We start from the raw sequence: 27,263 nt of genomic DNA on the forward strand, positions 1-27,263 counted from the left end.
ACTGATACAATTGGAAAATTCTTCTGTAATTTAAAGCCTGAAAGAATTATTGGTAGGGCAATGAGTGACCTGCTCATAGTCACATAGCTAATATGTGTCAGAGGTGGAACTAAGACTGATTTTTCCTGATTCAGGACCAAAATCTGTATATTCTATAGTATTCTGCCTTTTTCGCCAAAGACAGAGCAAAATATATATATTTAGGAGACTGTTAAAAATAGGGGGGAAAATAGAAAAGAACACATTATGAGCAGCTTCTTTAAATTTTCATCATAAGCAAAATATAGATTTTTAACACTCTAAAGAAGAATAAAATTGAACCTATAGCTGGTATCAAATAGTAATTAACAAAAATCAAATATGCATTGGATTAATGGAATTTTAGGGAATGTAATACAAGGGATCTTTTGGTACAAATTTAGAAACTGCTAACAACAGAAATGAAAGATAAATCCTAACTATTGTGAGGAGCTCCAAATTGTAAATTACTGCCTAGGAAGGCTTCCCTGTTCAAATCATATTCACTAAAGTACATATTTTAAAAATGTCTACCTCAACTCTCAAATAGTTTATGGAAAACCATTTAACTCAGACATCTCATATATTTACATTGAATAGTTTTTCCAATAATTTTACTGCCAAAATAATGAAAAGTAAAGTATTGATCTCGATAATTCCCTTTAAGAATTCCACACAAATGTTATCAGTTGATTCAACATTTTATATTATACATAGTTTGACTAACAAGACAAAATGAAGATGTTACTTATTTTAAACCATTTAATAGGCCTAGTTTTCTCAAACTCTTATCAGCTTGATAATAAAACCCATTTTATATTACCAGATCTGGAACATATATCCAAGGTCTGAAGATAGTTTTTTTTTAAATGGCAGACAAAGCAAAAAAAAAAAAAAATTCTCAAAGATTATAAAGCCCTATCTAGTTCATCCCTTGGTTACTATAGTGACTATTTTTGCATGTATCAGAATACTTTGGGATCAGTTCATTTAGTCCTATCTGGATTTGAACTCTAAAGAATTAAAGACAAGGGATCCTAGATGTTTCCCATTTTTAGAAATCACTTCTCATGGTCCTGTGAAGTTTAAGCCTATCCTTTTGAATTGTTTATAAGATCCATCTGTTCAAGCCCTATTAACTTGATGACACAGGAAAATCTGAGGTTATGATCTATAAGGGAAAAGAAAGAGAAGAAGGAAGGAAGGAAAGAAGGAAAGAAGGAAGGAAGGAAGGAAAGAAGAAAGAAAGAAAGAAAGAAAGAGAAGAAGAAAAGAAAAGGAAGAGAAGAAGAAAGAAGGAAAGAAGAAAGGAAGGAAGAAGGAATTATAAAAAATACTTTCCAACTTTTAATAGTTCATTAATGTTTGGAATCTAAAAGTTTACACTGATCCCTATCCCCTTTTCAACAAAAAGAACAAACTTTTCAATCAAATAAGATGGCCATTATTTTCTAGGAAGGTCTTTACTGAATAATATTGTCCAAATTACCCAAAGTAATGAGAACAAATGGATTACCTACTCTTTACACAGAACAAACTCAGCTTTAATACAGTTATGCCTTTTTTCCACATGGGGAAAACTATAAGAATCTTGGTTGAATCTCTTTTCAAAGTTTTCTGTTAATAAAAATTAATTCTTTGCAGTTAGCTCAAAGAACACTCCTCTAAAGATCTCACAGACAAGTGACAATTGAAAAATAAAAGTCACTATGAGCATTTTCTCTAACGTTGTTTTGAAATCAGAACAGAAAAGAGTACAATTCCACAGAAGACTACTAAGTTTTCAAGTTATATTTACAATAAATGATCCTTTTGGGACAGTTAAATTACACCCTTAATTTATGACATAATACATACAATTTCTAAAGAAGAAATAGAACAGACTCCTATGACTTGTAGCTGGAAAGAAACTCTGAGATCAAGTAGTACAATAGAGGCTCATTTTATGAAAAAGAAAATCAAGCCCAGAGTAAAGACATGATTTTTCCTAAAGTCACACTGACAAGTGGCAGAGCAAGGACATACACCTAGCTCCTCCAATTCTGACTCTAGCATTCCTCTCATTGGACTGGAAATCTTGTTTCAAGGGTTCTAAACAACTTCATTCCTCTCCACTTTTGGAAAATTTTTAGTTTGATGTAATTTCATCTTGGCTTTTTAAAACTTCAAGACTTGAGGATTTTATCTGTGTGGACATTCCTGCAGTTCTTATATGTTTCAGGAGTTGTGAATGAAAAATTTATCATCTGATGGCTAGTCATCTAGTGCTGAGACTCTCCCCATCATCTCTGTCATCAATGAAACACCTCTATCAATGAAATGACATCTGTAAAGCACTTGGCATGGTGTCTGGCACCTAGCAAGAACTATGAATTTCTTTCTTCCCTTTTCCCTCCCACCCTACATCCTTCCTCTCTTCCTTTTTTTTTCTTCTCTTTCCTTTCTTCCCTCCCTTCTTTCCTTTATTCCAATCTCTCCCCCCTTCTTCCTCCCTCCCTGTGTCTGTTCCTTATTCCCTCTCTCCTCCATCTTCTTTCTTTCTTTCTTCCTTCATTCCTTCCTTCCTTTGATCTTTCCTTCCTTTCCTCCTTCCTTTGTTGACCCAGTCTTTATGAATACACAGTTAGCTCCATTTCACAGTGGGAGTCACAGTAGGACTTTATAATATTTTCATAATTATTACTATGCATTATCAACCAATAAGCATTTATTAATACCTTCTACTTATCAGAGACTATGTCAGGCACTGGGGATACAAATACAAAGAAAAAAAAATCCCTACTCAACAATATCATGCATATATATCACCCATTCAAGTAGTGGTAACTATAAAGGACTGAGTAAAAATTTGCATATGATCTGTGAAAATTAGCAACATTTCTTTATAGTAACCACACATATGTTGCTCAGGTAAGGAAAAAGAAAGATAAATTTAAATATGTAGGAACAACCTTGGTTGGAAACACTGCCTGCTGTATGTTCAAAATCAATTTGCAGCCTCACTTATATACATTTCATAAGTTATAACAGTGATTAAATGTCTACACATATAAAGTTTAACATTCATAAACACTAAGAATAAAATGAAAACTTTAAGAATCTACCAAAGTGCAATGAATTATAAATGCCTTTCACCAGGTCAGTTGGAACCTGAAAAAAAGTTTTTTCAGGTAATCAAATAATGGTTAGCTAACTAATGTGTTTATTTCTTTTCATGAGGACTGGTTACAGTTCTTTGAACATAGATTTTACATATATATATATATATATATATATATATATACACATACACACATACACATCTATATATATATATATATATATATATATAGTGTATGTATATGAATGTTTTATAAGAGGTTACAGACCATTAAAGACTATATAATTTTATACTCTATAACTTGGGTATCTGAGAGAGTGTAGTATTGTTCTGATAGTTCAAGTTCTGCTTGAAATACATCTGTTTCTCTTCTACCTAATGACATTTAAAAAAAAAAAAAACTTTAGCAATGATATCGCCACTGTTTGTTTACAGCTTTAAGTTCCACAGAGATTCTGAGAATCCTAAGGAAATGACAATAACCTATGTTATGTCTTACTAAATATATATGTTTTAAGATCTACAATAATGGTGAGGATTGACCATTTATTTGACTACCTTGCCAAACAGGATAATATCTAGGGCAATTAAATGAATGTGAATTACACAGTGAAAAAGACCAAATCATTCTTAAATGGATTATTGAAAGATTCTTGAATTTTGAATATCAGTTTATCTTATCTTCTTTAGAAACATAGAATCACACAGATGAAATTGTAAGGGAAAAGTGAAATTTAAATTTTTCATTTCACATTCTACTCATCTCACCATGCTGCTCTGAATATAAAGAAATAATATGAGTAAATTTTTAAATTAAAAGTAAAAAAATCACATTTATATTAATTACTATTTTAAAAATAATTTAGGCAAATCTACTAAACTTATTATTATGGTACTATCCTTTTTGCCCCAAGAAGCATGCTATATAAAGATCAGCTGAAGAAATATGAGGCTATTTAGCTTAGAAGAAAACAATGTAGGTGATGTTGGGAGATGAGGTACATCATGTCGGAAAATAATTAGACATTCTACTTGGAGTTAGAAGGCAAAATGAAGACCACTAGATAGAGGTTCCAAAAAGGAATGTTTAGGCTTTAGAACAATTCTGCAAGCATTTATTAAACACATGATATGTGTCAGGCTCTGTCCCAGGTGCTGAATATAAGGAAAATTCTCAGAGATATAAGCAAAAAAAAGTAAAATAATAGAATGCTTTGAGGAGATAGTGGAATTCTACTTACTAGAAGTCTTCAAACAAAAGATAAATGATAATTTACATAGCAAAAAATTTATAGGATGGATTTTTATTCAATTACAGGCTGGACTATATGTCTTCTTAGGTTCCTCTAATCTAATTCTGTGATTCTGTGTTACAGATCGTATAGCAATTCTTACCTGACTGTTATCAGGAAATAAAGTTGTGGTAAGACAATAACTCTTTTAAGTGATGAAAAGATATTTACATTCTTCTAATAATTTATTTTATATTTCCTTGTGTATGTGTATTGATATTGTTTCTAGTAGACTCTGAAGTTTGGGATGTAAGTTTTATTTCTTTCTCTACATGCCAAAATCTAATATAATATATATATCAAAAATAGTTAATGAATCTTAGTTGAATGCTTAATATTGATTGACCAATTCACATGCCACTAAAAAAAAATCATAAGTTAGAAGAGACTTTGGGGATCCTAAGATCAGTGTTACATATAACTAAAGCTGAAAGGAGCTTTGGAGCCCATTTAGTCCAACATCATAATTTTATAGATGAGGAAATGGAGGCCTAGGCCTTCACTCCAAGTGAAGTGACTTGCCCACCATCACACAAGTTAAATGAGGAAGATGAACTAATGTCCTCTGACTCTAGGTCAAATATTTTTTTCTAAACCATCATGCTGCTTACTCACTTTTTATTTTGGGACAAAAGTGTCTTGAGATTGCTGAACCTTGCACTAGAAATATAACCAAACCAAGTTATGACTGAACATGATAGATTCTCAAATCAGTATATATAGTAATGCCCCACTTATTTAGTGGGCAGGTTCTTGGCAACCTCGTTGATTCGTAAAGCAGCCAGGAATAAGAAGTAAGCCAAAAAGATTGAGAAAATTGTTGTTTAAAAAGTCATATTTCTCATAAGAGAGATAGAGAGCCAAGTTAAGATCCTACTCCAGTGACTTCCTTACTTAGATTACCATATAAAATATGTTTAACATGCTCAAAATGGAGTTCCAAGGGCACTTAAAGTATCAACAAATATCAACTAGACAAGTAGAAAGGGGAAAAAATAAACAGTAATTCTAGGCCATTTAATATAAAGACAAAAATTACTATTTTCAATAGCCCCCTAAAAGTATTAAATATGTTATTGAGATTAACTGATGTTCAAATATTGAGATTAACTGATGTTCAAAATGACAGTTCAGTCATAAAAAAATTTAAACTCTGACTAGCTTTCTGTGTTCAAAAATACATGGTGATAATGTATAGCAAATTTTAGAACACTAAAAATGCTCACAATCTTTAATTATCTGGTAAATTCATTCCAAATGAATTTTATCAGTTCATGAAAATTACAATCTACTAATGTTCTCCTTTTCTTTGCCTCACCATGACATGGCCCTAAATTCTTACAGACTATGCCAACAAAGAAAATTTTGGAAAGATTGAATATGAAGACAGTTATAAGCTCTTTGTTTATTATCACCACTAAGTAGAAAAGAATAGTAAGGCTATAGATAAGTCATGTTTTCTGGGTACCAGGAAATGTAAAGTTATGATCTACATGGTAGAAATATTACCTGTAGAGATCTCTTAAAATATTGATAAAGTTGCAAATCATAACAGGCTAAAACTTATTTAACATATATATTTATCTTTTGATGGGACCACATAAAAATATGGTCAATTTTATTACATCCTCAACATCTGGACCTTCCAAATGTGCACTAGCATAAATATATAATTCATTATTCTAGAATTAGTATGCTATTAGTGGAAAGAACACTGGACTTGTAGTCACAAATGACTTGGTTTTGAAGCTTGTCTCTAACATTTACTCTATAATCCTTCATCTCTGTTTTCTCATCTGTAAAATGAGGACAATCATATTTATACTATCCATATTTCACAGGGCTATTGTGAAGAAAGTTCTTTGTATATCTCTTAAACTGCTACATAAATTAATATTTTTTAATTAAACTTGTGCATTATAATACAATAAATTATACTTTTGATGCCTTCCTTTAGATAATATAAAGCTTGGATTTGTCATATTTTTCACAAAAGTATATGCTGACCTACATTTCTTTACCTCTTTTTCATTCTGTATAGCCCCTTGAGTAAAACTGATATGAAATGATAGAAACCTGAAAAGCAAGGGCATAGAAACAAGCTTTGCTTGGGGATGTAAAGAACTGGAAGAATTAGTTCCCTGAAAATAAAAAAATACACACTCTACTTGCCAGTTTTTCCATCATTGTGCTTTTATAGTGTGGTCTGGTTAAATTATTTTGTTTTTTGAAGGATGGAATGGATAAATTTGTTGTGGGTTAATACAGGTTCAAAAGAATCACATTTTTAGCATTTTATTTATCATTTGATTTTTTGCCTTATTTTCTTCTTCCCTCCCTCCTCTGCCCCCCAATTTTGTAGGTACCAGTGAGCTGTTCAGAAAAAAATAGTCAAATGGAAAAAAATATTTTACACAGACTTTGAGAAGGATTAAGTGGGTTGCAGGTTAGACTATGTCATGTAATGTTAGATTGAGTGAGTGTCACGTCACCTTTGTGGTGCCACTTTTTTTCCAAGGTTCTGACAGGGTAACTAGTTTCAAATGATGGCAAAGACAGACAGGTAGTCAGATAGTAAGACAAGTTATCTTTGAAAAATAATCTTAAAGATTTCCAAATGCATTATACTTGCCCCGCTTCAGTATGATCTATAATCTGTTCCTCTAATACAACAGTTGCAAAAAAATAGAAGATTTTACATTAGAAAATTCTCTTGGAATCAAGCTGCATAATTTAAAAAAAATTCACACAATTTTTGGGAAAACAAAAACAAAGCCTCTATTTCTTTTTAAGGTAATAAAAACTGATAGCCCCTGTGCCATTTTCTCAGCTCTAAATCTATGATATAATTCTTAGATATATCCAAATGAAAATAAGGTACATTTTTAAAGTAGAAAAAGTTTGATTTTGGATATTTAACAATTAACATCCAATAACTATTTTCCTATGTTTAGTACACAACTGTAGTTTTAATCTACATCACCAATATTATCCATATAAGTTTAGATAATTGGGCCACGAATTTATTACTTATGGAAATGATTTGTGTACTGGAAAGGTGAAGTAAATAGAAAGAATGTCTTAGGAATAATAAGAACTAGATTCATAATTTACCATATTGGTGGTAGGATCTTGGGCAAATCACTTAACCCCTTTTGCAACTCTTAAGATTATTAATTTCAGGACAGTAGCTTGTCTGCACTGATAGAGGGAGTTTCCTCACTGCTCCCTAAGGAAAGACAGATTCAGCATCCTACTTTCCAGTCCTCTCCCCCTACACAAATTATAACTTTTTTTTTTTTTTACAATGCAACAAACAAATCCAAGATTTAGAAGGAATTTACACTGAAACACAAATTACCCAAGATATTCAGGCAAGAAATTTGCACTTGCATATACAGACTTCCTGTCATTCATGACATCTTAACAATTTCAGATATAAATAGATGATAGATAGATGATAGATAGGTGATAGATGATAATGTAGATGTAATATCACATTTTCTCAAGAATCAGAATGAGCTCCTGCCCTCCCCCCTCATCCCACCCTCCCCACAGTGTTTTTATTATTTATTGGGGAGCTTGATGTGGTGGCAATTCCATTTACATGGCTAATGGAATGGGACAGCCTAAGTGAATTTTTATTCACATTCATTCACAGTCCTCCCACACATCCCACCCCAGAGGCACACAGGCACAAAGACAGGTAGAAACTAAATGATCAATAGAGCTACAGATGTTTATGTTCAACACAGAATATTTTTAAATTATTCAAATAGCTAGATTTTTAAAAATCAAGTTCTTAAAACAGTGGCAAGAAGTGTGTAGATATGGACTATAACTAGAAGCAATTAAGAACCTAGAATACAACACTTTCTTGATTAGACATTATTCCAATTTTAGACATATTTCAAACAAAGAGTGCAAAATTTATTTTGACAACAGAATTTCATTGTCCATCCAATACAAGAAAAATTCAAAATATCATTAAAGTATATTCACTTTTAATATAATTTTTTTGTAGAAAGAGAGAAACTGCATAAGAAAAAACTGGCAGTTTTACTATTTGTTTTCATATTATATAAGATCAGAAATTAAGTATTTTTTAAGCCAATAGTAGGATCCTGGAAAAAAAAAAGTCGTGATGCCCCAGCAGAGTGATAAAGGATGAGAATCTGGCCCTAAATGGCCACCTCACACTGTGTTCCATAAATATCTGACATAATTGTCCTTCACAACTTTAAAAGCTGCCCCTCTCTGTTAATTCCCATTTATTTAAAACAACACACACACACAGAGAAAACTAAATCATCAGGTCTCAGCCATTACTCTCTTTTCTATGTTGGAGACAAATTTACATATATATGTGTGTGTGTACATTTGCTATCTGCATGCATAACATCTTTAAATATATTATGCAAATAAAGAAACAAGTAGAAATTATTTCATGACTAAGACATTATTATTGCTACTTCACTTTTTCTCTACAAATCCACCCCCACCCCCACCAACCATTACAAACGGAAGCAAACTGACAGAAGTGAGAATACTGTTTTCTATTGCCAATATTATCACTGATGGCCTCATGTGGTCTTAATTTATACTGACATAGTAACTGTACTTAGATTACTCTGTCTAGAAAACAGCTTATTAAGTTACATACTTTAAAATTGAATTGAAGGGAGGAAATTCCTAAAATGCTTTCATGAAGCATTACATACACACACACACACACACACACACATTTCTAGGCTTATTTGTTCATTACAGTGAAATTAACATGCTATAAGACTGTTATACTTAAACCCACTTTGATAAAGGGAGTCAGTAACTATAGCATTTATTCTGGTGGTAATCACTTTGCAATCTAAGCAGATATTTCAACTGAATAGGAAGAATCACAGGAAGTTTAACATGTTGATCTCATAACAATACAGGTTTAAAATTAGTCAAGTAAACTAGAATCAGAAAATCAAAATAAAGACATGCAGAATTTTTAAACAGCCAAATATGAAATGAAAAAAACAACTTTCAAAACAAAAATTTTATTTTTAGCAATCCTTAATCTTTTTCTAGTATTTAAATTTAAAAACAACAACAACAACAAAAACCAAACACTATCCATCAATAAACAAACCCCAGTTATATCACAAATATCTTGGTCAAGAAGAGAATTTTTTATTTTAATTTTAAAACATCTCCTAAGAGCTGGAGGAATTGGGCTGAGATATTTACCTACCTGTTCCAGGTACGAAGTATTTAGAAACGTGACATTATTCTGGGACGGAAAGCCTGATTTAATATTCTCATTCAACCAGCTACATCCAGACAAAATGCCGTTCAGTGGCCTTAGCCATTGTGTTTCTAATTACAAAAGCCAGAAAACGGTTTATGTGCACTGGAGACTAAAACAATTCAGTCTCAGCAGAAATCCGAAAACCCCAAAACAGCTTCTAAAAAAGTGCGGCGGCTCTCACGCAAACCCACGCCTATCACAAATAAAATCAGGCACTATGTGCAGTAACGCCTCGCTGTACCTGTGTACCCGCTCCACTCCTGCATGGATCCTGGGCAATCTGGGCAGCCAACCCCACTTCATTTAACTCCGCTCCTGCCTGCTAAAGATTGCTGCAGAACCGACTAGATTTTTTCATTTTTTCATTCAACTGTTCCAGCCTTCTAGCAGCCTGTGACCTTTGAACTCATTTCTGCCTCCCTCCCTTCTGCAGTCAAAGCTACTGTGCTGCTCTCATTTGCATAAGGCTGGGGAAGGCCTGCCAGGAGCTGAAATGGAATGCTGGGTAAGAAATTGTAGAGTTGCGGTTCAGCCAGAATACCTGAATCACTGGAGAGCCTATAGAAAATGGGCACCCATTTTATCGGGCTGTCAAAAATCATGCTTTCCCCTAATGTTGATTAAGGGATAAACGTTTTTAAATTCTTTATTTGCAGACCCCCTAGGATCACCCCCAAACAAAGTCTAGCTGTAGCAGCTGTGGTTTCCAAGGAAACCAAAATAGTCAAATACTTCATTTAAATACATGGGTAGACCGATTTAAAATTCTCGTCAACTTCTGTTTTTTGGAAATGCAATTAGCTTTTTTTTTTTTCTCTAAAAAATGAACAGCACTGTGGACAGAAATAATATTGTACATGAAAGATTTATCTTGTGTTTTTGTTTTAAAAGGCCTGACTTCATTCTGCTTCCTTTCACATTTACTAGAATAAATGATTATCAATTCCTGTGCAAATATAATAAGCAGCTATTTTAGCAACATGCAAAATATGTGCTTCAATCTAAAGGCTAATATTAATCAAATATGGGTATCATGAAAATAATTTCTAAAGCAAAAAAAAAAAAAAGCAAATGAAAATGAAACAATTTTAAGTCCACATTACATAGTAATGAAGGTACAATGTTAAGTTAAATTATTGCTTAAATAATAAAATTCTAGGGACGCAAATGAAGATGCTTATTTTCCTTTGGAAATATGATTAAAACTATTTTATTATCCACTGGTGATAACCTTCCCGTCTCAAACACTGAACTTCTCAGATGCTCAGAGACCGAGGAAATAAGAAATGTGGTTATTCCAGATATAGATGCTCATGTGCAAAAGTGGATCATAAACACATTTTGCCATTCTTATGGTAAATCAATGGGAAAATACCTTTCTCACATAATTTAATCATTTCTCCCTTTAAATTAAGCTAATTTGTTTGAAGATGTGGAGCAATTTATATGAAGGAAGGTTTTTATAATTCCCAAATTATTAAAAGATCTTATAATTAAATAACAAAAATGCATAAATGAAATGAATACAACCTTTTAAAAGGTTTAAATGGCAAACATGTTGCTCTAATAGGCAGTTGGAATCATGACATTTTCAAAATAATGCCTTAGTTGTATGGGGAAAATATTTACTATTTTAAAAATCAAATATCCAAATAAAGGAAAACTCTAAAGATAAATCTTTGATTTATATAGCACCTTATTCCTTAGAAATTTAAATTAATAGCACCAAAATACTTGTGTGTATGTTTATATCTGTATGTTATATATCTACATAATCCACATATTGTACTGCTAAGCAATTTTATATATATATGTGTGTGTGTGTGTATATATGTATATATATATATATGTATATATATTTAACTCCAAGAAGAAAAATTGGATTTAAACCTTTTATTTGATCTCTACATAGCTATTATTTTATATTATTTCTGTCTGGACAGATTTTTCTAAATCTACACATGGATTTAATTTGTATTCACCTTCTAAATTTATGATGCCTTAAATAACTTTTTTGGGGTATAGTATAATTCTCTCCTCTCTCTCTCACTGTCTGTCTGTCTGTCTCTCTCTCTTTTTTTCTCTCTCTCTCTCTCTCTCTCTCTCACACAGACATACATACACACAAACATACGCACATTTCTAACAAATATGATTACATCAACAATTTTTCCAGTGTTGGATCAATTCATGTGCATCAGTCATCCTATATACTACAAATATCTTACATGCAAAGTTTTTTTTTTTAAAAGAAACATTCACACAACACTATCCTCATTTAAATTCAATCAAATATTAAAAAAATGTTTGAATAATCCATAAAATAACTGACCTGTTCAAATTGTAGTAGTCCTAGTCCATGTACTGTTTATTAGAGTCCAAAATACATTGACTATCATTTTATAATATGTGCCATCATCACCAAAGACACTGTCTTCCTGGTTCCAGCGGAATCTTCTTAAATTTCCCAGCACTGTGTTTTATTGCTGGTACCATATGCTTTATTGTTCAGGGACAAGAGCTTCACTCTGCACAAAGACTCATTACCTACTGCTTGCTGAACAGCTTCAGTCTCACTGAGTCTGCCTACATGTGATCACATGGGAGTTTTGTCTGAGAGAACTAGGCAGGCCACTGATTTCACTGTGTCTATGGATATTTTTATCAGCTGAGAACTACTATGAGGAAGGAATAACAAATTATGAAGCTGCTTTAAGTCATTAATGCAGCACAAATTATGGAAATCCCTTCACAACATTTTTTTATTATTACAGAAAATGTTTCAGCTGGAATTCAAAAGAATTTAACTAAATTTTATTTTAATAAAAGGCTTCATAGTAGTTAAAGGGGATTGTGGGGGAACTATCATAATGCACTATATTGTTTTCTGTTCTCTAAAAGCATTTCTACATTAATGCAATAAAGGAATGTTGTTTCCACTATTAAACATATTGCCGGTATTTATATTTGTATAATGCAAAGCTTTCTAGAAATGTTTTCCATAAAAAACTCCTTAATGAAAACCTTCATTAATCAAGAAATTATGTATATGTATTATCTGTTGTATGTATACACATAAACTTTATATACAGCTTCTGAGAAAACAGGTAATAGTGTGGCAATTTTTATAGATGAATAAAAGAACTTCATCATTAACTAATAAACCAAGGTCTCCCTGAAAAGGGCAATTCCTAAAGAATGATTACATTTTAAAAGAAAACCTCATTTAATGAGCTGACACATGGTTAATATCAGTTCTTAAAACTGCAGTGATTTATTTCAGACTGGATATTTCCTACCTCTACAAAGCATATGGCACTCCTTATCTGATTTCAATTTTAACAAGTGGTTTTTCATGATGATTACCCGATATTTACAGAAACCTAATGCTTCATAAATATTAAATTAACATTAAATTGTCTTTCCAAGCCCATAAAGGGTTAATTAATTCTAGTTGTTTCCACAATTTTGAAAAATGGAGACACCAAACCAAAATATGATTTTTTAAGTCACATTGCACTCAATGAAAATATTAATAAACAAATAACAAAACCATTTCTTATCCCTTTCAAAATCTCCCTAAATTGAATTGGTAATTGACAGCTTGTTGCTTATTAAGCTCAGCAAAAATCATGTGACAAACATAAGCTGAAGTGCAACAAAAGCTAGAGCCTCTACTTCTTAATGAGAATAAAAACCCAGTCAGCATCATGATTCAGGATCAAAGACCACATTACCTCTGTGTTTAGTTAAGTAAAAAAGAGTCTGTTCTTTAACATATATTTGTAAACGTGTTTATAAAGCATGCAATAATTAATCCAGAAAAGAATGATCTCAACTTGTTTAGACTTTAGGATTAAGCCTTCCTATTAACACCAAATTGTGTTCTGGAAATTATGTCCAATTTTCTCACCAGATTTTAGGTATCATCCAGATTTTTAAAATTTTTTGAAGTTCAAAATAGTCAAAGGATATTAATAAAATTGTCTGAAGTAATAATGCCTTATCAACTTTGTTTACAATATTACTAAAGAATACAATTAAGGTTACAATGCCTATGCTTTACCTCCTCTTCAATTTGTTTGGGGCTTTTTCCTTCTGATGCTAAAAGTATTTTAAAATATTTTAAAATGCCATTATTGTGTGTGTGTGTGTGTGTGTGTGTGTGTGTGTGTGTGTGTGTGTGTGTGTGTGTGTTGTCTCACCAAAAATATTTATATACATTATTTTTTTGTTTACCCATTGCTAAAGCTGTTATAAATCCTCTAGTTACCATATAAGAAAAAATTATGTTCCAAGCTTATTAGTATATTTGAGTTTTTAAAGATATATACATTCTGGCTAATATCACTGATGATGTCATCATGCTAATGTACAGGGAAATAAACAAAAGGCAGCCATTTTTTTTTCTACTGCAGCACTTCAAAAACAGTGACATGAAATGCTTGCCAAATGGAAGGAAAGGATTAGCAAAAAATAAAGTTATTTCCAAGTTCTTAGAGTTGGTGTTGGAAAAAAACACATCTCTGTATAGTTTATTTTATATAGATCATGTATATTTATATGTGTATGTGTGTGGATAAGAAAAGAAATTAGCGATAAGAAAATAATACAGGTATCAAGAATATAAATCATATACTAAAAAAGCCAGTTATCAAGGAAATATTGTTTCCACAAAGAGGAGATTACAGACAGCAATACTAGCATTATAAATGGGAATAGTCAGTCTGTCAAATTCACTGATGTTGAAAAAGGTGTTTCAAAATAGGTAGCAGTATATGAACTAAGAGCTAGAAGAAGCAGGGCAAATGATGAAACTATAATTCTCTTCCCAATTCTAGCACTGACTCATATAACCTTGGACAAGCTATTTCAACATTGTGCCAAAGTTTCTATATCTGTAAAATAGGAACACAAAATTGTTTGGAAAGTATGGCATGGAAATGCATCTTAATATTTTTATCTTTTAGTACCTTGGTTTTTTTGGGTACCATGATCAGTACTGAGGAAAATAAGAAAAATGAATCTGGAATCAGACCATTTTAAAAGAGATTTTACATAACTTTTGTAAAAGCACTGTTCAACAGGCAGAATAGGGATATAGAACAATAGATTCTAAAGGAAACGGACAGATCATTTATTCTAACCCTTCACTTTTGCAGATGAGGAAACTGAGATCTGCAGGATGTGAACACACTTGACCAAAGTAACACTTCCAGTTAATTGCAGTAGCAAAGTCAAAATTAAAACCCAAGTCTCTAATGCTCTTTCCACTTTGCGAGATCATTTTTAAAAAATGCACATATGGAAAATTTGAAATTCAATTCAGGATATGATTTAACACAAATCTGCTAAATTAATGCAAGATTAGAGAAAATTACAAAATATTCATGATTCCAATCAAAATTCAAATACAGTATTTCAGCTAGTCGACAAGAGGACTGTAGCGGCATTTCTGATTCTCACATTACATAATGAACAACTGTTCATATTCTCTTATATAACAGTTTCATCAGCCAAGACTTCTTTAAATTTGAAATGAACAGAGAAACACAAGCTAACAGTTTTAAGAAGAAACTTCCAATTGAAACTAAAAGAATATTTTAAATGCAATTTATTGTATTAAAAACATAAATTCACAATAGATTTGTTCATCTCTTAGTATTGTCCTCTTCTATTTCTTAAAATCAAAATTTCTCATCTATGGCAAGGCAACACCAAAGTATATTTTATTTCTGCTTTTGTATTTCCAGAAAATAAATTGGGTTATCTCTAGGCTATCAAATATTCCTGATACCCATCACAGGTAGTGAATCAGTCACAGACCTTTGGCAAATTGATGCTACCTCCTTGTTATACTAATTTTAGAATGTAAATTCTTTGAGGGCTCAGACTGTTTTACATTTTTTACATTTTCAGTGTCTGGCATGATTCCTTGTATAAGAATCATGTAACAAATGTTCTTTGAATTAAGGAGGGTTTAGGTTAAACCAAGAAATGGTATCACATGTGCTTCTAGAACACAAATACTTAATTCAATTCAATTCAACAAAAAGGTAAGTACTGCCTATGATAAAGGAGGGGCAGGTAGGTGGCAAAGCCAATAAGAGTGCTGGATCTGGAGTCATTGAGGTCAAATCTAACTTCAGATACTTCCTAGCTGTATGATCCTGAGCAAGTCACTTAACCCTGTTTATCTCAGTTCCTTATCTGTTAAAAAAATGAACTGGAGAAGGAAATGGTCCATCATTCTAGTACCTCTGCCAAGAAGACCCCAAATGGGGTCAAAAAGAGTTGAACTATGACTCAACAACAACAAATGATAAAGATGTCAAGCTGAGCTGCTGGGGACACAAAGATATAACTCCATATGGATGGAGCATGCTTTCAGGAAATTTGCCATAGGGGAAACAGTAGAGTATGGTATGGAATTTAAACAAATAAATATAATAGGTCAGTAAAAAATTTATTGGAGGAAAAAAGAAAAAAAAAAAAAAAGCCTGCCAAAGTATTCCAGGAAAGAGGGAAATCACTAAAAGCTTCGTGTAGGAAGTAGTACTTAGTCTGAGCCTTTTCACAAGAGAAAGATGTAAAGGAAATATATTCTAAGTGCATAAGGATAGGTTAGACAAATGCAGGGAGGTAGGAGATGGCACCATGAGATTGGAGAGACTTTATTATATAGAATGAATGAAAGAAAGTAATATCAAATAATTCTGAAAAAATGTTGTTTCTGCTGTCATTTATTTATGGGGCCATGCCTGACTAATTGAAGTAGTCTAAATATTCTCTCAAATACCTTCCTTCCTTTGCTCTCTCCCCTTCTACTCATTCTGATTCCTTCAGGATAATCTTGTGTTGATAATGAAGTCAAAATGTCACAAGATTAGCCAGGCTCTAAAGCCATGGATTAATTCAAGTCTGTTCTCTAAGTACAACAGCAAAACAATATGTATCAGAAAAGGAGTACTTATTAAGGTGCTCCACAAAAAAGAAAGATACTACTTGTGCAAGTTGAAGGAAGTTAGGGGTGTGACAGAGGGCAGTGACTGGCTGAGACTTGGAAGAGTCATGAAAAGAAAATAGTCTTGCACAAACACAAATAATACATAATAAAAATATTCTTGTTTCACATTTACATACCTGAGACTGATATTATAATCATTATAAAATAAGTCATTAAATGTAATTATAGATGGTATAGTTAGATATTCCATGATCCCTCTAGGAATGTATATACAAAAGGCACAAATCAATAGAAAATGGAGAAGATACATAAAAACATATAGAAAGAAGAATACATTTTCAAAATATGAACAAACATTAAGAATATATATGGAATATGGTGAAGAGCAAGTTAATTTGAGATCTAAATATAAAACAATAAAATAAGCTAGATATTTTATTCCCAAACTGAGAGCAAGATTTGGAGAAGCTACAATCTCCTCTAAATGAAGCAAAGAAAAATGGAAGGAGATTAGATTTAGAGATAGGATATGCATTTGAATATTGACTCTCATTTATTGTCTAGGTGATCTTGAGCAAATAACCAATTTAATTCTCACTGATCCTTACTTTCTTCATCTAAAAAATAAGGGAGCTGGATTTCAAAGGGTTCCTTCCAACTCTAAATCTGCAATATTATATTCTCTTGTTCTCTTGTTTTTCCACTCATGTCAGACTTTTTGTGAGCCCATTGGGGGTTTCTTGGAAGAAAATGGAGCAGTTTGCCATTTCCTTCTTCAGCTAATTTTACATATGAGGAAATTGAAGCAAACAGGGTTATGTGATTTGTCCAGAATCATACAACTAGTAGGTGACTGAAGATGGATTTGAACTCAAGATGATTCCAAGCCCAGTGCTCTATGCACTGTACCACCTAGCTGCTCTTATAAAAAGAGTCTCTAGGTAAGTTCCTTCAAGTCTCAGTGTCCCAGGCAATTTTCTAAGACTTTCCTCTGTAGTACTTGGTTCTGAATTGGAAGAGGAAGATTCCTCTCTAGGAGTCCTAGTGATATTGAAATCACTGGTCCATGTATGTGCAAGAATGTTTGTGGCAGCCCTCTTTGTGGTAGCCAGAAACTGGAAACTACATGGATGCCCATCAATTGGAGATTGGCTGAACAAATTGTGACATATGAATATTATGGAATATTATTGTTCAGTAAGAAATGACCAGCAGGATGATTTCATAAAGGCTTGGAGAGACTTACAGGAACTGATACTGAGTGAAATGAGTAGGACCAGGAAATTGTTGTATACTTCAACAGCAACATACTATATGATGATCAATTCTAATGGATGTGACCATTTTCAACAATGAGATGAACCAAATCAGTTCCAATAGAGCAGTAATGAACTGAACCAGCTCCACCCAGCGAAAGAACTATAGTAGATGATTTTATGAACCACTACATAGAATTCCCAATCCCTCTAATTTTGTCCACCTGCATTTTGGATTTCCTTCACAGGCTAATTGTACACTATTTCAAAGTCCTATTCTTTTTGTACAGCAAAACAACTGTTTGGACATGTATACATATATTGTATTTAATTTATACTCTAACATATTTAACATGTATTGGTCAAACTGCCATCTGGGGAGTGGGGAAGAGGGGAAAAATTAGAACAAAAGGTTTGACAATTGTCAATGTTGTAAAATTACCCATGCATATATTTGGTAAATAAAAACTATTAAAATAAAAAAAAAGAATATACTAGCAACTTAAAGAAAGAAAGAAAGAAAGAAAGAAAGAAAGAAAGAAAGAAAGAAAGAAAGAAAGAAAGAAAGAAAGAAAGAAAGAAAGAAAGAAAGAAAGAAAGAAAGAAAGAAAGAAATCACTGGCCCAGGAACCAAAAACAAAAACATTGGAGGAATTTCAGAATTATTTCTGAAATTCAAAGACAGTTTTGAATCAACTAAAGGAAAGAGGAAAGAAACATTTAAGTGCAAGGTACTGCATTTGAGGAGATCTGAAGACCAAATTAGGATTATAGACATTAGGAAGATGGGAAAGAAATGTTGGAATTGGAATTGGAGTCAGAAGAGACCAGGATTTAAAACCAAACTCTGACAAGTATTGTGTTACTCAATGTCTCTAAAACTCAGTTTCCTCCTCTGTTAAAAAAAAAAAAAAAAGGAAAACAATTCTTGCAAAACTTATCTCAGAGTTGCTGTGAATAAAACTTTCTGTAAACCTTAAAGCAATACATAGATATAATTTCTTATTATATGAGTAGTCCAAGGGAATATTCCTCAAATGAATTTCAAACTATAGGAAGAGGCAAAGGATAATTATGGCACCTTGCTGGAGGTTTCTGATACAGAGGATGAGGAATATTCTTTCTTTTTTTTTTTTATTTTTGATGTGAGGCAATTGGAGTTAAATGACTTGTCCAGGGTCACACAGCTAGGAAGTATTTGAGACTGGATTTAAACTCAGGTCTTCTGACTCTAGTCTTAGTGTTCTATCCATTGCACCATCTAACCGCCTCAAGGAAGGGTATTTTTGATACATAGAGAGGGAAATATGAAAATGCCAAAGGATTTTTTATTTGTTTATTTTCAAAGAGTCCTGGTTAAAGTGGCAAGAGGACATAATGACTTTAACAGCAGCAGACCAGTGAGAAGTTTTGAGAGAGTTCAGAAGTCTGAGGAAGAAGAAATTGAAGTAGTTTAAAGCAAGTGATTTGAAAGTTGGGGGCAGCTAGGTAGTGCAGTGGTTAGAGCCACTATCCACTGGCACTGGAGTTAGGAGGACCTGAATTCAAATCCATCCTCAGACACTTAACGTTTACTAGCTGTGTGAATCTGGGTAAGTCACTTAATTCTGATTGCCTTTAAAAAAAAAACAACAAAGAAAAAGAGGAAGGGGGCAGGTATCAGACATGTCATATTGAAAGCTATGAGAGGGGGTTAAAAATCCCTTCTAGGCCTAAAATCTTTTTTTGGGAGGGTGGTGGAGTATTTATCATCTAAGACATAGCATCTTATTATTTCCATCTAGAAAATGGAGATTATCATCTCTAACATATTCTAAAGGGCTTAATGATGGAAGAGTAAATGAAAACATGAAAGAATTGAACCAGTTTGAATGGAAGTTTCAAAAGAATATTATTTTTGAGTAATGTCATAATTAAAATATTTTCTTCTTCAGTTTGATTCCTGACATATTAAGAAAAAAGTAGTAGTAATAAAAGTCATTTATCTAACAACTTACCCATATCATTTCCTTTGACTCTCACGACCACCCTCTGAGATAAATAAATACCATGGGTTCCACTATCCTCATTTTCCAGATGAGGAAAACGGAGGCCCAGAGAAGTTTAATGATATGCCCAGGGTTGTACAATATTAGAAGATTGTTAGAAGATAGATTTGAACTCACCATTTCAAGCCTGGTATTTTTCCCACTGTATATATTATACTACCTCTATATGACCTAATGAATGAGATATGACTTGTGTTTTATGAAGAAAATAGAAAACTTCTGTGACTCCAAATTCAAACCAAAACTATAACTTTGAAAGCATATAAGCTCGCTAATATATTTCTCCTGCTTCCTAATTATGTCTGGTTGTTAGATTAGCAAAACGGCAGATGTTAAGAGGCCAGAAAACTAATGTTCTGAATGTTGCAGGTTAAATGGGAGGAATAAACTCATAGTTGCTTCTGCTTGGTAATGCAAAACATATATAAGACATTTGAACATGGGTATTAAGAAGTTACTTTGCAAAGTGACATAGGGATGAAAATGATGACTTTTGTCCTAATTCTTCTAAGCTTTAACAATATAAAGGAATTTTTAAAAAGGCACCTAATTATAGAAAAGCGCAAATTAGGAGAGCCCTCCTATCCTGGAAGGACACAAAGGAGATGTTCTTTTTCCAATGGCCAGATAAGAAAAGATAGCAGAGATTCCTTCCTATGTGGAATTAGGTAATAGAGCTAATCTGAAACAAATTGAAGCACCAAATAAAAAAGGTACATTGGAGAAAGGAAATAAGTATTTATATAGTACCTACTATGTGCCAGGCACTGTGCTTAGCACCTTACAAATGTTATCCCCCCAGATCTTTACAACAATGCCGAGAAGGGAGTGCTATTATCTTGATTTTAAAGTTGAGGAAACTGAGGCAAACAGCATAAATGACTTGCTAAGAATCACACAGGTTATGTCTTAGACTGATTTTAACTCGAATATTCTTGACTCCAGACCTAGCACACTATGTACTCTATCTACTTAGCTCCCTCTAAAATGAAAACACATGTTGTACTAAAATGTGACATGATGTGAATAGACAAACCACATACTATTATTTGTAGCACAAATGCTTCTAGGGTAAGTGGAGGGGAGTCTTTGAAAGAGTTTAATCATAGCATGTAATGAGTCATAATCTTTGGCAAGACTCAGTTGGCCCTCTGTCGTCCTCCACTCCCCAGTTAAAGATAAAGTAGAAAGGTTGGAAGGTAACTTAAATAAAATTGTTATAGTGATATGTTGAGTACCCACATTACTTCCTGGCTATGGTATTCAAGATAAATTTGGATGCAATTATATTTCAGGTCAAGTCAACAACCATTTATTAAGTGTTCATAAATTACCACCTCTTAAGGCACAAAGCATATAGAAGTCTGGTTAAAGAAGCTCTTCTCCCCAGAATTTAGATGGAATAGATTCTCCACCAAAGTCCTACTTTGATGCATTCCTATGGCAGTCAGGAGATCTTCCAGATCTCAAGTAAGAGGGAGAAAAAGTCCTGGATTTGGAATTTGAGGCTTGAAGCCCTAGTCTGTTTGCTACCTGTGTGCAATTGGATGAATCGCTTAAATTCTCTGGGTTTCATTTGTTTATTTGGAAAATGAAGAGTTTGGATTGTAGGTTATCTGAGAGTCCTTGCACCTCTTAAATCTTATAATGCAAAACAGACCAGCAGATTGTTAGAAGTTCTACTAAATTAGAAAGAAGCTTCCAGTTTTGGAGAAATCATGAAATTTAGAGATGTTCATTACTGGCAGAAAGTTGACCATTACATGCTGAATTTGGGGGGCCATAGCAACTCCTAAAGATAGTTACAAAGTTCTCAGAGAAATAAATCCAAGCTATCTATAGACATGTGGGGGAAATGTTCTAAATCATTAATAATTAGAAAAATGTAAATTAAAGCAATTCTCAAACAATTTGACAAAGTTGACAGAGATAGAAACTGACAAATGTTTAAAAGGCTTCAGAAAAATAGAGCATTTAAGTACCTCTGGTAGAGATGTGAAGTTACTATTTACAAATCATTTGATCTGATGATACTACTACTAGGCATATATACCAGAAGGATCAAAGAAAAAGGAAAGGGATCTTTTTGTACAAAAATATTTTTAGCAGATCTTTTCATAATAGGAAAGAATATAGGAAATTAAGAACATACCTGCTTATCAGGTATATGGCATTTCAATCTTATCATTTTATATATATATATATATTCATGTAACATATGAAATAATGGAACATTATTGTATTTTTAAGAAATTTAGAGAAAGCCAAAAGACTTTGGTGAACTGATTGAGAGCAACATAAGCAGAACTAGAATACAATTAAGTTATAAAATTAATAAAATAAACAATTTTGAAATATGTAAGAACTCTGACCACTATAAGAATCAACCATAATTCTAGAAAAATTATGAAGCCTCTGCTCATATTCTACACATAAATGACAAACTAAATACATAGAATGAGACATGTATTTTTAGACATGACCAATATAGAGTTGTTTTTTTTTTTTGCTTTACTATGCTTACTTAAGATAAGAGATTTCGCTCACCATCTACTCCCCACCTACCCATTATCAATGAGAGAGAGTAGGAATAAAAAAAATTGATAATTGAAAGAAAAATTTAAAAAGCTTATAAGATGCAGAATGATTATTATCTGCATCACTGAAGGGAATGCCTATATGGGAAGAAAATTTTCTGATTCTCCACCCTAGCTTCCAAAACTGTCCCCTCCAAAGATTTCCTGATATTTACTTTGCACATTATTTCATCTATCTATCTGTCTGTCTGTCTGTCTGTCTATATGTCTGTCTGTCTTTTTGTTTTGTATCACCAACATTTAGCCCAGTACCTGGCATCCCAAAGGTATTGTGTAAATATTTGTTGATTGAAGAATAGAATAGATACTTATAAAGAAATAGTTTTCATTATTTTAGTCCCTTAGTTGGTTACTCTGAGAATTCTATAAGCAATTCTGTCCATTAAACATTTACCTTCTATACTAGACAAATAGTATAATATCATGGGGAAAAGTTCAACAGGTAGAAAAATTCATTTCTCATTAGACTTTCAAAAGGGGAAATATATTCCACATAACATAATTATGTTACTTATATTAGACAAATATAAATGTTTTACGTGTAGATTAAAAATCAATGTTCTGATCAAGAAACCTACCTCAATTCTTTATATTAATCACATAATATGACTAAATACAAGAAATAAATGAAATTCCTGCAGGAAAATCTGCAAATCAGCCTGATTAAGTAGCTTTCTATTGATGAAAGCTTATGATGTCTCTGACATGAATGCTATTTTTATTTCTGTGACAATCTTTTCTCTACTACATTCTCCTCCATTCTTTTGCTTATTTGTTTCTTTGCTTTATCAAGGATTAAACTACTTAGTTGCATGTTGCTAATATTTTTGGCCCAATTTTTGTAGGGGAAAAAAAAGAAGTCACTCAACTTCATGTTGAGTGATTTTGATTGTTAAACATTGTTTGTTGTCCTTTCTATAAGGTGGTAAAGTTTTATATGTATGGTTGTGGCTGAATAAACACATATCAATTAGTTCTATAACAGTTCTGTTTGCATATTAAAAGGACATTTAAAAAACCAATTAGTCCTGAAAAACTAATAAAAACAAGCAGAATTCATTTGATTATAGGGTCAAAATAACATTTTGATGTGCTAATTGCCCCTAAAGGATAGCAGTTATGAACTAAGATAATCAAACTGTTTGTTAAATAAATAAATATAGGAAGCTCAGACCATATTAAATTATTGATCTCTGGTTGCCTTTTCCTGGGAATTATATAAAACCTGGCAACTGTTACTGTCTGTAACTCTATTTGATCTCATAGGATATGCTCAAAATATTCTCAACTATCTAAATTTCTGATAATTATATTAAAACTGTTCTTCGTATGGCAACTGAGAGGCAATGTAATATAATGGATAGAAAGACTATAGATCAAGTTTTTCCTTCAATAAAAATGAGCTAGACGACCTTGGGCAATTAATTTGCTTTTAGGAGTGCTCTAGGCAACTTTCTGAGACTGTGAGCCCAAAGGAATGGGGGAGCTCCATCCCTATGGAGAGTTTTCCATGTCTTAATTTCAGACTAAGAAAATGCTGCTATTATTCCTCAGGAATATACAATTTGGAACCAATAGTTTAAACTGTTATCTTTTATGTATGATAATGGTACATTACATGTAACTTATAAAAGTAGAATTTTCGTTTTCACAGATTATATGAGACAGTATATACTATAATATAAAAAATATATAATATAATATAAAAAGAACAATGGATTTGGAATCAGAGATGCTGAGTTCAAATCCAGATTACTTCTACTTATGTAATTACTATCTATATAAGTTATTACTATCTATGTAATTTTGGGTAACTCCTTTCTCCTTTCTATATCTCAGTTTACTTATCTGTAAAATGAAAAGATTCAACTTTTTTCAGTTTTAAAGGTCTAATCTTATGCTGATCCTTAAGGGTATTACTAGATATTTAATCCTAGGCAAATCAATAATAGTATTTATATAAGGGTTTAAGATTTGCAAACATTATCTTATCCTCACAACAACCCTGAATGGGTGATATTGTTAATCCCCATTCTACTGATGAAAGAACTAAGGGAGAGAGGTTACATGACTTGCCTGGGGTCAACAACTAGTAAGTTTATGAGTTCAGATTGAACACAGATACTCCTGATTACTATGAAGCCTGATTGGAAATTACCTCAAATAAAGTCATTTGAATTTCTCTAAGGTAAAGGAAGTTAAGGATTCTTCAATGTCTTCATTACTACATATCATCAATACTATGGTTAATTATGGGTACTTGTGTTTTGTGCTATTTTGAGTACCCAATTATGGGTACTCACGTTTTGTGATAACTTGGTAAGATTTTAGTTTGTATTTCTTAAATAAAGCATTTCAAGGTATATTAAAATTCATCTTCCTCAACTTACTGGCAACATTTTTTTTCATTTTAGTTCACTATATAGAAGCTGTGGGACTACTCCAAGGATTTTATAGCAAGGTTAAACAAGACTCTGGAGCCATGCTGCTGAAATTCTTCACAAAGCCTTAAGTCTACAAGATTCACAGTGATAAAGAAAATTGGACACAACTTCTACTCCAGAGAGTGGATCTGAAGCCTGGATGCCACACTGCTGTCATACTCTATATTTGAGGCTCCCAAAAGACAGTCTCTTTTTTCTTAGTTCAGCCTTTTGTAAGTTCCTTTCCCAAATATCCCTTGTTCACAAATATTCACAGCAGAGAATAAAGAAAGAGGAGAGGGATATAAAAATGTTATAACTTGCATAGTTCTTTCTGTCCCTGTTGGTCAGCCATATAAAAATAATTTTATTTGCATAAAGAAAGGAATGTGTTTTCATTTTTAAAAAAATTGGAACTAGGAAAGAATTGTTCAGTTATATTAGACTCTTTGTGACCCCATTGTGGGGTTTTCTTGACAAAGATACTGGAATGGTTTGCCATTTCTTTCTCCAGCCCATTTTACAGATGAGGAAACTGAGGCAAACAGGATTAAGTGACTTGCCCCGTAGGAGTCACACATCTAAGTGCCCTAGGCCAGAGTTGAATTTAGGAAGAGGAGTCTTACTGCCTCCAGGCCAGTGATCTATAGGTGGTTTCATCTAGCTGCTCTAGGTAGGAGTACTATGACAATAAAGATGAGAGATGCACCTAGAAAAAAAATTATGTGAAGCAATGGAGAAAGGATACAGCAACAGAAGAGAAAGGAAGATTGGGGAAGTTGGGACTAAGTGATCAAATGCTACCATTTTTTCTTGCTAAGTGTACAATGTGTTTTAAGAACAGCTGGGAGATTAAAAAAAAAAAAAAAAAAACAGAGGGTATTGCCTCAGCAATAGATGATATCTGGAAGTCTGAGGATAGGATTGTCTAACACTTCATGTCTATGGAGTGAAAGCTACCATTAATTACAGGTTTGTTATACTGCTGACTTAAATACTTATCAATCAGTATATTAGCAGCAAGTAGCCTCTCCAACTCACCGAATTTGGTGGCAAATTTTAGTCTGCGTTGCCAATAAAAATATTTGATCCTGTGAACTGTTTTACTGGTGCATTGTGACACCTATAAAATGTTTTATTTTTTCTTCTGTGACATTTTTATCCATGTGTTCATAGAGCTGTGAGATAGCTGTCTCAAGGACTTTTGTTAATGCTCATAGTCTGTTTGAATTGCAAGTATCCCAGAGGACCAAAAGCAGAGCTGAACACCATGTTCTTGTGTCCTTGAACATATTATAAAATATAAAAGAGATCAAATACAACTGGGACTGTTTTACAAGCTTGTCACAAACTCTGTTGTTGATGAGAAAAGTTTCAGACTGGATGGATGATTATCTTGACAAAACTGACCATTCCACAGATAGGAACAGATCCTCAATCCTGCTTCAGTTTTCTAAAATTCACAAAGGTTATTGTAGCCCCTTTCCCCTCCTCTGTCTCCTTTCTTCACATAAGTCTACACTGGAGATAGGGCCATCATGTCCAAGAGGTAAAAGGAACATCTAGTCCCCTTTATAGGATGGCCAAGCAAGTATTCAACCTTTGTTTGAATACTTTTCCCTGGCCTTTCTCCCTTTGAAGTTTTAATCCTATAATTTACCAATTCAATCTTATTCTTTTATGTACCCTTTCAATCTTTGCCTCTTCACCCAATTTATTACCACTCATCACTTTCCAAATTGGAAAGCTGGACTAATCTTTATTTCATCAATCTATCTACTGACATCTTCAATGAATCCCTATATGGACTAATGTATCCAAACCCTCATCATCCTTTAAAAAAACTCTTCACTTGATCTTACTACCCCTTCTGGGTTTTATCCTATATCTTTTCTCCCTTTTATAACCCATTCTTTAACAAATGCCATATGCAAATTATTTCTCCAGTCCCACTCATTTCTTCCCCCCCTTTGCAATTTGACTTTCAACTCCACCATTTGACTGAAGTTGCTCTATCCAAGATTTTCAATCATCTTTCTTGATCAGCATTTTCAAATGTTAACTTCATCTTAGATGGTCTCTCTTTTCTGTTGAGTTTTTGTTTTTGTTTTGTTTTTTTTAGTTTTTTGGTGATACTGCTCTCTCCTAGTTTTCTCTACTTATTTGACTTTTCATTATCAGTCTATTTTGTTGGGTTCATTATTCATATTATATATATTTGCCCTTAACTTTGAGTTGCCTAAAGACTCTGCCTTTGAATCTCTTC

The 27,263-nt window shown here is 32.8% G+C and overlaps 1 protein-coding gene across 9 annotated transcripts in view; it reads right to left on the reverse strand.

Moving 5' to 3' along the window:
• Window positions 1-27,263, reverse strand: part of CSRNP3 (cysteine and serine rich nuclear protein 3) — a 244,031-nt gene that overhangs the window by 109,578 nt on the left and 107,190 nt on the right. The window contains exon 1 of one of the 9 annotated variants that reach the window (XM_074303232.1): window positions 12,039-12,751. The exons of 6 other annotated variants lie outside the window; for them this stretch is intronic. Coding sequence is in view for 1 of the 3 variants with exons in the window: in XM_074303230.1 (XP_074159331.1) it covers window positions 9,948-9,972 (25 nt within the window). In the remaining 2 variants the exon portion in view is untranslated. Of the gene's footprint in view, window positions 1-9,649; window positions 9,891-9,947; window positions 10,731-12,038; window positions 12,752-27,263 lie in introns of those variants that run through there. 2 more of the 9 variants (XM_074303230.1, XM_074303233.1) reach the window with 2 other exon arrangements.

Source organism: Sminthopsis crassicaudata, chromosome 3, assembly GCF_048593235.1.
Source record: "Sminthopsis crassicaudata isolate SCR6 chromosome 3, ASM4859323v1, whole genome shotgun sequence".
NCBI classification, from domain to species: Eukaryota; Metazoa; Chordata; class Mammalia; order Dasyuromorphia; family Dasyuridae; genus Sminthopsis; species Sminthopsis crassicaudata.